This window comes from Lampetra planeri, chromosome 31, assembly GCF_965212315.1.
Source record: "Lampetra planeri chromosome 31, kcLamPlan1.2.h2, whole genome shotgun sequence".
In the NCBI taxonomy this organism is placed as follows: Eukaryota; Metazoa; Chordata; class Hyperoartia; order Petromyzontiformes; family Petromyzontidae; genus Lampetra; species Lampetra planeri.
Window position 1 is genome coordinate 3368789 of NC_136137.1, and position 16247 is coordinate 3385035.

General features: G+C 46.6%; 1 protein-coding gene across 1 annotated transcript in view; it reads left to right on the top strand.

Moving 5' to 3' along the window:
• The window catches only part of LOC144729102 (disco-interacting protein 2 homolog C-like), a 98898-nt gene that overhangs the window by 55625 nt on the left and 27026 nt on the right, over positions 1-16247 (top strand). The window contains exons 19-29 of the mRNA XM_078609030.1: positions 2158-2294; positions 4021-4101; positions 4604-4731; positions 6055-6169; positions 6865-7066; positions 9643-9749; positions 10938-11018; positions 11762-11885; positions 12265-12386; positions 13860-13971; positions 15284-15393. Coding sequence (XP_078465156.1) covers positions 2158-2294; positions 4021-4101; positions 4604-4731; positions 6055-6169; positions 6865-7066; positions 9643-9749; positions 10938-11018; positions 11762-11885; positions 12265-12386; positions 13860-13971; positions 15284-15393 — 1319 coding nt within the window. The remainder of the gene's footprint in view (positions 1-2157; positions 2295-4020; positions 4102-4603; positions 4732-6054; positions 6170-6864; positions 7067-9642; positions 9750-10937; positions 11019-11761; positions 11886-12264; positions 12387-13859; positions 13972-15283; positions 15394-16247) is intronic.

Genomic DNA, 16247 nt, shown 5'->3' on the forward strand with positions numbered 1-16247 from the left:
ATTCAGTGCAGGTGTTGTGGTATGTGAGGGAAAAAAACCGTCACTTTCCTTCCTACGCAAAGTTATTTAATTCATGCCATTTGCACAAATAATATTTTTAATAGTTAAACAACATTGTGCTTTGGTTTTTCAGTAGTACCTTCCACGATGCTCTGTCGATGAGTGCTGATATATATACCAACATGATTCTGAAGCTTTAGCTTCATCTTGAATCATTTAATCGTTCAATTTAATCTTTCACCATTGAACCAATCCCAGCCATTGACAGTCACTTTAACCCTAAAGGTTATCCTTCCATTATCCCACTCAAATCTGTTGCTGTTACCTTGAGAAGCTTCATTGCCAAAAGCAAACAGCTTCCTTCTTCTCATCCCATAAAATCCCCGACTTTCAATCTCTAGGTTTTACGTGCAGGTATCAGCGCATGCGTGAAAACATTCCTAAAGTTTCTCCGGAAGAAATCGCATAAATGATTTAAAGTTTGGACAGAATGCAACCTTTTTCTTGGGCTCCCAAAGATGACAGGAGTCTGTTTTCTTGAATTATTTATGGGGTTTTTTCTTCCACAGCATCATTTTATATTCTCTTATATGCCTTTAACATAAGATAGCTACAAACAAAAACGTATTTTTAAGTATATAGGTTTTTCTCTTCCTTTGATATCGATGTGTTTTTGTGCTTGCTTGTTGTCCTGTGCGACGCTGTAACCAACTACAAGGGTGGATATGTCGGGCGATGCACACTCTTTAATCTGCAATAATACTAATAAAGGACACGAGGAGACGTATCCCCACGTTATGGACATATTTAGTACCACGTGGTAACACGCCCCTTCTAATTTGTCTCTGGTTAGCTCGGTCATGTGACCGCGCTCCAAATTTGCAGAGTAATGACCTGGCAACTTATATTAATTGGAAATGTTTGCCCCAGTGGAGTCTCGCTTTGACTCAAGACCATTTTAAGGGGTTTCCTGTTTCAAGGTATTCAGCCAATTATTAGTTTTGAGTAAAAACACATGCTATGAAGAAATCGACATCCAGATTTGTATTTCCATGTAAAAATGTAAACTGGCTTCTAGCCTTTCGGCCTGTTTGCGCAGGAGATTTGTGTTGACCGGCAGCGTTTGTTTGACCTCGTAAACTCAGGACAGAAATTTAGAATTTCTTGAGGGTGCTCATCAGTAATCAGTAGTGTTGAGACTAGGGTCTAAAGAAAGCTGTCTCTGGTGTGGACAAATCAGTTTGTAAGACAATACACATAACCAGAGCATGTTTTTTTTCGCATGTTCACCACAAGTACGTGTGGTTAATGCAGACATGATTCCTTGCAAGAGGTTTCTGTTTGGTGTTTTAACAGCTCACCTGTTTTATTGACAGAAAGGGTAAAACCAATTCTTATGTTCTAGTTTTTCCAGGCGTTATTGGCAAGATCACTCCTCTGCCAACGGAATAATTATTATTTTATTTTGTATAGATATTAAAATTTGCACTGTAATGGGGCATTCTGTGTACAACCGTAATAAACATAATTTAACTAATAAATAACTTGCCTTTGAGCGATAGGGGGAGACGGCCTCTGTGAAAGGCCTGAAACGCATCCCGGATACCGTTGAACAATTAATTTTTTTCGTCTCAAAATGTGTTTAATGCTATATCAAAAAAATAATGAATATTTTTTTAAACTTCGTTTTGTAAACATATGTGCGACTACTTGTGCCTGCGGCCTTTAATTCGATTTTTTTTCAAACGCCTTGTTAATTATTTTCTCTGATCTCTGTTCTCTCAATGGGCTTGCACCTGACTACACAATGAATGAATAAACACGTTTCAGCTGCTGCTATGTGCTGTGTATATGGTGCAAGCTAGCCAAACATGTAGCTTGTTTTTAAGCGCATTCAGCGACTCGGGCTTTGTAAATACCATCAATTGTATCAGTGAGTGTGCGTGTGTATATTTTGTGTTATGTGTGGGGAACAGTGGCGCAGTGGGGCTGACCACTGTGTTACAAATTCAACGGCCCCAGTACTTCCTAGCGGGGCTCCCTAAAGAACCCTATCGTGGATGTCCTTCCACCAGCAGCGACGTGAACCGGCATTTGCAGCGGTGTACCTTTAACCTGTGAATTGACGCACATTTTCGTTGGGTGTGTGCGGCGCAGCGATTGCGTGTGTGGTGCGGCCCGACGGACTCCCACAGCTGTGCCGTGAGGACGAGGTCGGAGAGATCTGCGTCCGCTCACAGGCCACGGCCGCCTCCTACTACGGCCTTGCCGCCATCACCAAGAACACCTTCGAGGTGGGCAGTGAGCTCCACGATGCACCAAGGGCTTCATTTCAGCCATGTCAGGCTGGGTCGGCGACCCCGGTAATGTCCGGGAAATGATTAAAACTTTCCCGTTCCGAGATGTGTCTGCACGTTTCCGGGCGGGTGTCCTGTTCACCGTTGATTCTCGGAACACGCAAGCGGTTCAGCGTTAGTTTGTTTTTAAAGACGTTGTACTCACCGCAGCAAACCGTAGCGACACGACCGCACTCTATGATAGTTGGCGCCAAACTGGCACACGCCTTCCTGCATGGCCTTGTGGGAGCCTCGGTACGGATAAAGTGTTATTGTATTTTTATTTTTATTCCGGTGACGTTCACGTACGTACATGTTCATCGTCCAATAATAATAATTTCAACTTGTAATGCACCGCCTCCCACGGCAAACTAGGGACGCTAGCATTTACTGCAATGTTAATAAAAAGAATCCGTGATTAATTTCGATCATGAACCCTGGATTTGTGACAATTCATCAAAGGGTCAGCGGGCTGTGAATCATTCCAACCCAAGTGGGCAGTGCAATGATGCACCCCTTCCCTAAAGACCTCAAATAAAAGCTAATTTACAACAGAATAAAAAGTACATCTTTGAATCAGGGACTCTTTTGTGCATTTTTTTTCTAAATCCACTTAGGGGTAAAGTCATTCATTTAACGAGGTGTGTGAGCCCATTACGATGGTCGTACCTTGCAAAGCAGCAAACCACGTACTCTGTGCGCCCACTCTTGCTTGTACAGTACAGTACGTTTATTTTTGCATCTTTCGGCTCTCTTTTAAAAGGTATCGGTTACATTTTAATGTGCAGCAGCGCGCGTAGAGATGTATGTCCAGTGCTGTTCATTAATGCTTTTCTGTGGGGTTTTGTGGTTTCGCCAACTATGCGTTATGTGTTCCGGGAACGAATGTGGTCATCGCTCTCGCATAGTTCTATTTTTTTTATTTGTTGCTTGCACGGCATTAGCTGTTGTCTGCCGTTACCAAATTAATTACGAAAGTCAGTGCGACACAACCGATAAGGCCTTACGATGCACACCAGGCCATACTAGATGGGCTTGCGTGTTTGTCTGTGTCTTTGTATATATTTGCATTTGTGAGCCGTGGTTACCTACCACTGCATGCATTTCAATCCCAGTGGGTCCACTCACACCGGAGTTTTTATTCCACACACCGCGCACCAGGACAAATGTATTATTTTGCCATCCGCTATCATGGGCCCCCATTATGTCTCTTTGTACTAAAATGAGAGCATCTGCTGTGATCTCATCAGCATCCTTATTGACTGGGGAGATCAAGGTGTTTGGTTTTGTTGGTAGTGAGTCACACCACTCTTATACATGTAACCCTGAATAGCTTTCTTGCTTACAACACCAAGGGGGGAGGGGTGGGGGGAGCAGTGCCCGCAGCGTTTAGCGTACAGCGCTATGAACTCAACGATCAGAGTTCGGTTCCTATCCACTGCTCACACGTTTGACGAATGATATTTGAACCAGTCCTGGACCGTACTCAATTGCCACCGATGAGTGTTGTTGACGGTAGGCCAATACAACCTCCGTAAAGTGGCACGGCATGGGGGGGAGACTTTAAACCTGCAGTAGATTGACAGTTTTTGGACAACAGCGCCAAGCCCGGCGCTCTTTAATAAAAAAGAAGGGTCTACAAATGGGAACTGTCTCTGCGCGTGTGTGTTGTGTGTCCATGCAGGTGTTTCCAGTGAATGTTGTGGGAGCTCCGTTCTGCGAGCATTCCTTCGTCAGGACAGGCCTGCTTGGTTTTGTGGGAGCGGTGAGTAACGAGTCCCTTCGCAGTCGCACTGTCATCTGGTCTTCTGTGGTGAATGGTACCCAATGGAATATGTCAGCAATGTGTGTGTGTGTCGATTCGTCACTGTTTTGGGCGTCCAAATATTTGTGGTTGGGTGTGCATGTTGCTGTACGTGTCTGTGTATGTGTATGCATGTGGGTGTTGCTGTGCTGCATCTGCCAGTCATCTCAGTTGATCAATCTGTGGCACCAGGATCTGCCCCGTGACCTGCTGGCGGGCGTGCGACACCTTACGTGGCCTTAAAGTGCACATCGCCTGGCACAAGCGCCGTGGTGACGTCATCACCACTTAGTGGTGAACGGCGGTTGTTGTTGTCGCTACGCTGGGAGCCAGAACGATAGCAGTAGGAACACGTGGATCAGTAGAACACGTCCGATTGTATGCATGCATCCCGGTGTGGCTGAATTGTGCTCCCAAGGTGTTTGTAATTTTATGTGAGGTGTATGCCTGTCTCGCTGTGCAGGGTGGACAGGTGTTTGTGGTGGGTCGCGTCGAGGGGGTGATGACGGTTGGCGGACGCCGCCACAGCGCCGATGACCTCATCGCCACTGCCCTGGCCATCGAACCGATCAAGGTGGTCAACCGTGGCAGGTGAGCGAAGTTTAAACAAATTCAAAGTCATCATGAGAGAGCGGAGTAGGTCATGGGACCAAGTCCTAAGTCAGACTGCCGAGGTTTTGGTTTCAAACCTGCGGGTTGTCATTCGGAGCGTAAGAGGCTCTAGTGCAGAGCGTTTTATATCCTCAGCACAGTAACGTCTGTATAATTGTGTGAGTTCCTCATATATTAAGGATACATTATACAGTTGCAAGTGTAGAGAGTAGCTCACCTTTTTGGAAAGCCAATTAGTGCAATCTAGAGGGCGATCAAGAGAAGCAAATTTAAAAGATTTTGATAAAAATCTTCAAGCGGGATTTTTTGGGCTTTTCCACTTCAATGTGAGCGGTGTCCTTTGTGCGATAAATTTTAATCGGAGCAAGTTAAGATTTGCAATACCTGCTTTTAAGTAAGAAAATGCTTATTCATTTGCATATGAACATCTCGTAAAATTGTACTTCATTATAGTGGTTGGTTAACTTGGACGTTCCCACTCGGGTCTGTCAAATCACACGAGCATTTAGCGAAGGGAGGTTGAACAAATGCAGTGGCTTTCCTAAACTTTGGCCATGACGTCTACGCACAGCAGGCTACTGTCATAAACTCCAGGGGTGGTGGCTTGCTTTGATGCGCATGTAAGCGTGCGCACGCATGTGTACGCATGGACGTGTCCACTCTCGAAAATATAACTTTTTTTGTATCGGAGCTATCACTTGTTTTGTGATGGTAACCAGGGTGCGATCTGAACGGCTGCATTTAACCGAAGCCGCTGGCTCTTGTCACTTCCTGCAACATGAGAGACGGCCCCGTGGTGTTTTCATCCGTGCTCATTTCCTGCGCGGAGAGCTCCCATCGAGAGCGCGCACGGGAAAAACAAACCGCACTTATCAGCGGCGCCGGCTGCTGCTGCTGCCGCCGCCGCTGGGGAACAGGACACGTCGGTGTCACGAGCATTGTGGGTCAGGAGGTTGTGACCGCCGCGTGACTGTTTTGACCCCTTCTTGGCTATCCCAGAATTCCCAGGACCAAGGTGAAAGGCATTGGGAGGTAATCTAGGTCATCCCGTGCTCGCCTAGGTAAAAGATTTCCCACAAGGTGGGGAAGTCGGCAGAATTTGTACTTCTGTTGTATGGCGTATTGCAGAGATACGAAACAGATTTTTGGAACAGCAACAAAAAAAAGTTATAGATCGATGTTTCGGTTCTTTTAGCCATTGGACGAGGTGTAAATGGTGCACTAAGGAGAGTTTTTTTTTAATTTATTCACGGTGGCGTGCTGGCACGAGTGGAATGTTACACTTGCTCCTCTATCTGTTAGGATCGTGGCTTTCTCGGTAACCATCCTGCGGGACGAGCGAGCCGTGCTCGTCGCTGAACAGCGGTCTCAGACCTCCGAGGAGGAGTCGTTCAAGTGGATGAGCCAGGTCATTCAGGTGAGGAGAGATTTTACTTCCGCACGATTATTTTCGATGCGAGTCGCAGTAGTTGTGCGTAGTCGTAACACGCGGTCCCTCTGAAAACATTGACAGCTGAACCTGTGGTGGACATTTCACATCCCTATGGCAGGGGCTAGTCATCTGCATAGTACTCAAACAGCAATATCTTAGTGATAATAATGAGGACCACGTTATCACTGTTAGCGGTGTCCATTATTATTATAACTTCATTTGGTTAGCACTCGTTTATGTTGGAAGTATTCTCATCGTGAATACGGTGAATATTGTCTTGATCATCATCCATTTTGCATGTAATCATTAGAATTCGAAACATTTTATTTCATTTTACCATCATTTTTTAACCATCATTGCCCTCGAACAAAGATGGTCACTGCATCACACGCTTTCAGATGTGCTTCTGCGGCCGCCTGGAATGCTCTTCCTTCCGACATGAGGAAGCCACTGGAGCTGGGCACTTTTAAATCATCTCAATTGAAAACGTATTTATTTAGAACTGCTTTTAGTGTTTAGTTTGTTTTGTCGTTTCCCCGCACCTCCGATGAGTCCGGTTGACTACGCACGGTGCGAAAGAAGTTTAACATCCACACGTAGATACATACATACGTGGTCATGGTGGTCGTTACAACCACCATCACCGGCACCTCCTGACACCTGCGCTTTGCCCCCTCCAGGCTGTGGACACCATCCACCAGGTGGCGCTCTACTGCGTGGTGGTCGTACCGGAGAACTCGCTGCCCAAGCTAGCGCTGGGTGGCGTCGACCTGTTCGAGACGCGGCAGCGATTCCTGGAGGGCACCCTGCACCCGTGCGGGGTGCTCATGTGCCCGCACGCTGCCATCACCAACCTGCCACGGCCCCGCGAGAAGCAGCAAGGCAAGTGGCGGTCGTCGCTGGATTGAGGGGGACTCTTTGGGGTTTTCTCGAGTGGCAGTGTTTTTTTGAGAGCGGCTAAGCGGCAAATCTAGCGACTGCTTTGGACGAATTGCATAATGTGAGTCGGGAACAATTTCAGGTATGGCTTTTTAGGAACCTGTGTCCCGTTTCCTTCGCTGAAGACTTGGTACATTGTCTAGGGACATATTGACTTCAAGCTTTCGTGACTGCAGGAATTCATATTCTTTGGATCTTTAGGTAAAGCCATGTAGATAGGAAAAATAATAACAATATCACGACGTTTCGATGGCAACACAAACAATAATCTTGACATGAAAAAACAAGACGATTGCTTGTGTTGCGATCGAAACGTCGTGATATTGTTATTATTTTGATTATTTTTTCTATCTACGTGGCTTTACCGAAAGACCCAAAGAATAGGGACATAGTCTTGGTTCTTTTGGTAAAGTCACGTAGATAGAAAACTAAAATTAAAAGCAAAAAACCCACGAAGTTTCGATCGCAACACAAGCGGTCTTCTTCAGGTGGAAAGAAAGAAAGGAAAAAACGTTTTGATGTTCGTTTTGTGACTTTCCCCCTGAAGGAGTTGGCAACGCTGAAGGCAGAGATCGTTTTCTTGCTACGATCGCACGAGCCTCGCTCTCTTCTCCGCCGCACCAGCCGACGGCAATGTTTAATTACGCCGAGATTGTGATGCCAAGACTTGGTGTAAGACGCTGACCCCCACTTAGAAGTGGGTCAGGGCATGCCGAGCGCTTGCTAAATGAAGGGAGATTTCTTAATGAACTTTAATTCTTGACTTTAAGCTTTCGTGACTGCAGGAATTAATACTCTTTGGGTCTTTCGGTAAATTCACGTAGATCGAAAGTAATAAAAGTAATAAAAAAAATCAAAGTTTCGATCGCAACACAAGCAATCGTCTTCAGTTGATGATATCATTTCCCAGGTCGACGTAGCCCTTAAAGGTTTGGGACACATTCCTGCAGACGTGGCGAGATCGGAAATCGCTGCAATCATAAATAACGCTAAAACCAATTAGCAACATCAGCAAGGATGAGCGCTTTGAACTTGCTCAACTGAAAAAGAGAGATGACATTGTCATCCTCTCAGCTGACACTGTCATCATGGATAAAAACACATACAGTAACAAAATTTAGGACCTACTTAATGATGGCAGCTATACCAAAATCAATAGAGATTCTACCAACCGCCTGGTTACGAAAACCAACAATATCATCACTGATTCGACATCTTTAATCGAACCAACCAAGCGTCTCTCTCTAAAACCCTCTGCTGCTAGACCACCCAGATTTTATGGCTTACCAAAAATCCATAAAGAAGGTACACCACTCTGTCCTATCTTCGCCACCATTGACTCACCCACCTACAAACTGATTTCTCTCTGAGACCTTGCTGCCATTCACTGGCAGACCACCTCAGCTGTACTTAATTCAGCTCACTTGGTATCTCTAATTAAATACATCTCACCATCTCCAGGTGATTTGCTTGTCAGCTTCGATGTAGTTTCTTTGTTTACCAAAGTTCTTGTGCCTGACACCATTGCAATCATTGAAGATTTGGTCCAACAAGGACTGAATGTTGGAATGGTACATTCTACAAACAAGTTGATGGTACCCCAATGGGTTCTCCCTTATCTCCAGTGGTAGCCAATGTTTTCATGGATAAATTTGAGACAGATGCCATCCAGACATCCATCCTACGTCCTTCCTTGTAGAAGAGATACGTAGATGACACGTTCGTCATCTGGCGACATGGCCTGCCAGCTCTGAACCAATTCTTCAACCACATCAATTCCATACACTCAGCCATCAAATTCTTACATTTACTTGCAAATTCCATCTCTAGCCCCGCCCACTTACTCTTGTGTTGTACCCATCTCAAACCAATATAACCTTTGGCTGCAGTAGTTCTCTCGCTACATTTCTTACTGCCTCAGCAGTCCGCCTGTTGTATTTTTTCACCTGAAGACAATTGCTTGTGTTGCGATCGAAACGTCGTGATTTTTTACTATTTTTATAATTTTTTATCTACGTGACTTTACCGAAAGACCCAAAGAGTATAACTTAAATTCATAAAAAGTCAGTCAATTATATGACCACTCTGAGACTTGCAGTGCACAATGTGATGGTTGATATGCTCTGTAAATGTGAATTTGTTAATTATTGTATTAATTAGAATTGACTGCCTTGGTATTCCACACTAGGCCAGGGTGGTCTTATTTGCCCAGCCTGGATCCTTACCCCTTATTTAACCTACTGCACCTCTCTTATCCTCATCTCCTTTCCAGAATCTTGCTTTATATATTTTTTCCTGAAAGAAAAAAAAAAGCATTATTCCTTGAATTTTATCATATGGCTCATTAATGTGAGGTTTCTTTTAAACACTATAGATACATATTGCCGATACTGGGCATGCAGGGTCAATGCTCAGTGTGACGCGCACTGCAGGCGACCTTGGATAATCCTTCCCGATGCGCGTAACCGGTGCGTTTAAGCCGTGGTGCATTAATGGACCTCGTCGTGTGTGCTCGGCAGAGATGGCACCGGCGAACATGATGCTTGGAAAGCTAGTGACTGGGAAGAGGATCGCTGAGGCTATTGGTCGAGACCTGGGCCAGAAGGACGACGATCAAGCCAGGAAGGTGACCGTTTTTACGATCTCAATCGGTTCCATTTGCTTGCAGGTGTCACCACCACCAGTGTGTGTCAACAAACATAGGGCTTTGACTGTGAAAGGACAAACGTTTGTTTTGTTTGAGATGTATTTTTTACTCCCGGCGTTCCGTTCGGCAAACTTAATTCGGCGGCTTGGCACCGATGCGCAATACACACGCGCACGGCTGTGGCACGGCGCCGTCCGTTTGAAGTGCCGTACCCCGGCAATGTAGGATGTGGCTTGGCTTCTGCCAGGGCAGACGGGGCTGACGCACGTGGCAAACAGAGTCGCAAGAGACGTGCAGTCGTTCATCGCAAAAGCGCCGCGGTGTTTTGGTTTTGCGGTGAATGTGAATGCAGGCGTGGGGGGTGGGGGGGGGGAAGCGCCTGTTGGGTATGCGAGTGCCGCGGCTCTGTTTTGTGTTTTTTGTGGAGTTGCCCTCGTGCCAAAAGTCTCACGGAAGTCCCGCGGTGGTGCTGTTCCGCCAAAGAATTGCGCACATTGGACGCGACGTGGGGAAGTGTTTTTCCTCGAGCGGATGTGTTTTCTTTAATGTCTGAAACGTTCTGGCTTGTTGTTTTTAATGCCTTTTTCACAGTTTTTAATATATCCAAACCGCAGGGAGAAATAAGTGAGACTTCGGTATGAATAATGCACAGTGTGTGCGCGCGCGTGTGTGTGCATTGTTGGCTTGTGCGGTTGCATTCATGGGAAATGGTAATGCAGAGGTTTGCACACCGGTGCTAGGTGCTGTCATGCTTATGGCCTACTGGGTACAGGGTTCTAACTATGATACAATTGGTATCTAAACATGACATGGGCTTCACCTATGTTGATAAAAAAAGAGAGATTAGGTCACACGCATTAAAAAACTAAATGAATTACTTCATTACACTCATCTTGTGTGACTGTATCCCTGAATTATCAGTGGCTAGTACAGTGAAAAAAGAAGGTTACTCTGCATTCGGTGGTTGTTTATGGTGTCGATTTCTCAGAACGACGAGACGTGACGCGCCGCCGTGGAATATTACCCTCCGCAGCACGCGTGCGTTCATCCTCAAGCGGCGCGTCCTTTCTGTGCTTTTTTGTCAGCGTCCGCTTTGCTCGAGGAGCTGTAGCTTGCAGGCACGCGAGCGTGACTGACGTAGCCGTGTTTTGGCGTTTGTGCTGCCAGTTCCTCTACCTGTCGGACGTGCTTCAGTGGAGGGCTCAGACTGCGCCGGACCAGAACCTCTTCACGCTCCTGAATGCCAAGGTAGATGCCGGTGTTCGTCTCGCCGTGGTGAAGTCACCCTGGCTCCTGCAATGGGAGTGGCTTAGAGACGAAGGTCGCGTCGAGGTCACCGAGTGCGTCGCCTCGCTCAAACGCGCCGGGGGGCGGCGCAGTTTGGAGCCAGCGGTGGGAATTCACACTGCTGCTACGGGCAATTGATAATATATTTTTAGTACGCACTGCTATTGTGGAAGGAGAGGCTGAGAGTAATCTTGACAGTCTTCATTTAAGAAGCCTAACGAAGGAAACTAATCTGCTAATTTGTACTCCCATAAGCACTGTGTTCGGGCTTCTGCCCCGCGGAATTTCTGTGCCCCCCTATTCCCTTGGTACTGCTCACGTTTCTGTGCCAGGCTCTTGTGGAATAAAAAAAAGCCTAAAAGTTGTATTCATGTCGAATACAAATGCAGTCACGTCACAATATGCTTTAGACAAAGAACAAAAAACACCTTATGGTAGAAGGGGGGGGGGGGCGCGGGGTGGTGGAGGAGTCGGATCAGGGAACCAACTGGGGAGAGGAGGGAGAGCAACACCGAGACATCAACAGCAACAACGATGAGCCCCGCTTGGCAGCCAGGGGCAGCAGCAGCAAGACATCGCCAGGGCATGCTCTGTGTAGTCCTTTTCCAGTGAGTCCCTAAGCATCCACCAGTGTCACCAACTTCGCTGTCTTTTGAAGATGCCGTGCGAGACATGTGCTGCGCTTGCATGCGTGCGGTGCACAGGGCGCGGTGGCCTCCACGATGACATGTGTACAGCTGCACAAGCGTGCGGAGAAGGTGGCCGTGCTGCTCACGGAGAAGGGCAAGCTGAGCAAAGGAGATCACGTGGCGCTCATCTACCCGGCCGGTATGTCAGCGAGTTCTCCCGTACTCGCGCGTGCACACACGCACTTGTAGAAAGAAAATAAACCTCAGCGAATTGGCTCGGTTGTATTGAGCAGCTTCACACCGATGGAGAGTTGATGCTCAGTGATGCTAAACTTCAAATATTAGTTGCACTGTTTTTTATATGCATCCATTTCACACACGACTGTACAATAACCTCAGTAATTCAGCACAAAACTTCACTGCCCTTCACAGTGAGCATTTGCATGCTATCACAGTTTTTTTGTAGTACACCCTCCATGGACACTGGTGATCGTGCAGTTGAAGTAACCGATGGCTGGAGATTTTCAGCAACAGCGAGGGACATGCTTCATGCTCTGTGCGTATTGTTTCCGTGCCAGGCCTGGACCTGATAGCGGCGTTCTTCGGCTGCCTGTACGCGGGCTGCGTGCCCGTGACAATACGACCGCCAACGCCGCAGAACCTGTCCACAACGCTCGCCACCGTCAAGCTCATCGTCGAGGTGACCTTCGCTAGAGGCGGTTGCGTGCGCGTCTCATGCGAGAAGAATGATAACAATAATATTTTGCGTACCAATTCACAATGGATGGAAGGCCTCCCTACGCCGTGTCGATTATGGGGACTGTTTGACCATACTTCACCACGCTTGTCAGTGCGGGTTGGGGGGGGGGGGGTTGCCTAGGACCTGTTCGGACAATGACTCGCCGCTGATGTTAGCCACTCCTGTGGGCTTTACCGTTTGTCGCCACTAGGGGTCAATAGGTGGTGGCAATCGGCAAAGGCTCGGCCACAACTTGGTGCGGTCGCTGGGGAGAAGGGGTGTTGAGAGGGGGGGAAGAGTCATTTCACAATTAGAACAGGCACCGCCGAAGCCAGTAATAAACAGACTACATAGAAACCAAATGATGTCTTAACCTTTGTATGTTTTCGTGAAAGTGATTTCTTGCTGAAATGAGCATTTAAGTGGCGATCATCTCCTATTTACAGCCCTGATCCAGTGGTGGAAATTCCACATTCCTATGGCTGCACCTATGGAGGGGGAGTGGGGAGATGGCGGGTGAGGGTGGGGCAAGTTTACCATAGGATGACCTTTGGATTGTGATATAATGCCTCCCAGCATTACCAGATGGCAGCGATGGGATCCAAACCCTGGAACACTTGCAAAGCTGGCTTACGTGCAAAGTAGCTAAGCAGCATTAGTTTGCTAAGCTGTGCGGTGAAAAGCAAAGTGGATGTCCTGCGTGGCTGTGCAGCCTCATTCCTGGGCGACTCAACCAGTTTTTATGGAGTTGGCAGTTTGCTTCTGCTAAATCTGCCTTCTATGAGGAGTGCGTTATGAAAAATGTATTTATATAACCTGAAATGTGTTTAAAAATAACATGTGTTGGCTTCATTCGAATTGTTTACAATTTTCTTTTTGATATTTTTATGGTGTTCTCTACAGATAAGCCACACACACCTTATTTCATCCACTCAAGTTAAGATTTCAACATAAGCCTATCTTCTAGACAATTTGTGGGTTATCAAGTTTTTCCAGGTCGGCTATTTTACTCGGTCACACCATGAGCTATAAGGTGAACTCGTAACAAACTGTATGGCATCGTGTCCTGGTGCGAGAATCCTAATTAGGCGGAACAGCCACTGTTGTATTTGCTCATAGTTATTCCTTAATGAATATGATAATGAATTTGATAAAATAGAGGGTGTTCATAATTTTTTTGACGAGCATCTAGATGGAAATGATCATTAAGAGGGTGCTGCGGTGGTGACCCTGATGCCCGTATGTTTGGAGTTTGCATATTCTCCCCTTGGTCGCATGGATTTTTCTCTGGCTCCTCCAGATGATAAGCCACTTCTTTGAGCTATCATTTGTGACCAGGTCACTTCTGAAAAAGAGCTATGCAGCTCAGTGGGCCTTACCTGGCAAAGTAAAAAATTATTATGACAATGAAATGTTTCCCATTTCCATCTGCAGACAAGCAAGTCAGTGTGCGTGCTGACCACGCAGCTGCTCATGAAGCTGATAAAGTCGAAGGAAGCTGCTGCAGTTACCGACTCTAAGGTCTGGCCCCCGATGATTGATACGGGTAAGAATACATCCCTGGTCCAATTGAACGTGTGCACTTTTATATTACGTTTACACTTTACATTTAACGCACGTATGTGACGTTTGCGGTCGTGTGCCATCATGTGGACTGCCGGTGTTGTCTTCACGCATCGAACGTAGCCGTGTAGTCCTCTTTGGCCTCCATTTGTCAAATCAGTCTTGGTACAAGAGCTGAGCCGTGGAAATTTCACAACTCGTCGGATTGAACTTTCTAGCCACCTGCTTCTACTTAAGTGACTTGAGGATACACTCGCATCGGCATTGAATTCAGTTCATCGTTCATGTTAAGTGCAGAAAAATAAAATTAATCGGCCATGATCAGTGCACTGCTGAATGAGAAGGCTCTTCAAGCTGCCGCTGTGTCTCTCAGTTCTGAGAAATAACAATCCACAACGAACACATCACGAGCCGATTTAATTGCTTACCTTTCTGTCTGTTGTGTTCCTCCCTTTGGCTGCCACTGTCACTCATCTCGACCACAGGCCCTCATCCCTGTGTGTGTATATATATAGAAGGATTTTTTTAACTTATAAATAATAAAATAGATTACTGTTTTTTTTATCCACAGTTGCAACTGTGATTTCTCACAAACAGTTCACCTTTAAATATTCACCAATGCTCTCCACTTGAATGCCAATTAAGGTGTTAACACTATGACGTGTAAAAATAGGACATGTAATTAGGGCACGTAACTATTATTGCATTTAAAAATCGAATGTTTTTTTGTCTCTTTATTTTTGCCATCTGTATCGCATTGTTCCTCATTCTGTCTCATACTGAACAGTTGTTTGCTCAGATAGTAGCCTCAGTGCATGATCATATAATTAGCAGAGCATATACGCATGCATTTAAAATAACCATTTCTCACACAAATGATTCTACGAATGTATCGTGAGCATAAGAATGTATCTGAATCAATGACTTGATGCATCATTACATGCCCTAGTAATAGCAACAGCAACAATATAATTTGTACTTGTTCACCATCTAAATGCACTCATTTCTTTAGAAGTGCTTTTGTGCTAACTTTATTGTCCTTCCTCCGCACCTCCGATCTGCATGGTTGGCCACGTACGGTGCAAACGAAGTTCAACACGTGTACACGCGTGTGTCGTGACGCTGTGCAAAGCGTAGTGAGAAGATAACAGCGCGTTGTGGTGGGAAGTGACCGCCGCGAGTTGGAGAAGTGCTGACCTAAACAACAGCGGAGCGAGACGTGGCCATCGACAGAGTAGGAGGAGACGCTGATTCTCCTTGTTTGGCTGCCTCTCTGTGTGTGCGTGCACCCACAGACGAATTGCCCAAGAAGAAGCTGTTTCAGATCTACAAGGCACCCACGCCGGAGATGCTGGCTTACCTCGACTTCAGCGTCTCCACCGTCGGGATGCTGGCAGGAGTCAACGTACGTCGGCGGGAGTGTAACCGTTACCACGCTGCGCTGCAGACCCGGCAACCCGAGTTCAATTCCCGCTCACAGTCACTCACCGGTGACGATTATCTGAACCGGTCCTGGGACTCCCCTAGGTCGACTCGGCTCCAAACGACTACCTGGTGCGGTGTGTAAACATCGCCACTGGGAAGACAAACGGATTGCCAGGTCTGGTGCTGTCCACCCACAAACCTCGTGTTCCGAGCTGGCCTTAATAGGTGCTCGCTAACATCACTTGCTCCAACAGCCTGTTAAAGGCTATACGGGGGATCTTTGTCTTTAGATTTGTCATTGTGTATATGTATATGCACATGCTGTAACAATAACAATAAAAGTAGGGAGCGGCAATGCGATGATTCGCACACCGCGCTATGAACCCAGCGCGTCTGCGTTCGATTGCCCTTTGTGGCGAAGATCAGTGGCCAGTGGTATCCGAACGGGTCCTGCATCTCTCCCACAACCCTTTGTCAGACCACTGCTGGATGAAGGTCCTCCCGACATTGTGTCAGTGACGGGGATGTTTTCAGCATACTTCACCGCAATAGTCACTGTGCATTGGTGGAGCGTGAGGGTCCGGAACCGGTTTGAACATCACTCGCCACTGATGTTAGCTATGGCCAGGAATCATGCTGTCCACTGCGCCACCGCTCCACCGCTCGACCCCTTAATCCAGGGGTCGGGAACCTTTTTGACTGGGAGAGCCATAAAAGCCAAATATTTCTAAATATATTGCATTGAGAGCCATATAGTATTTTTAACGTATAATAAATTCAATGTCTTACTTTTAATGCAACTTCTGGTGCTGCATGGTTTTGCTGATGGCCTTG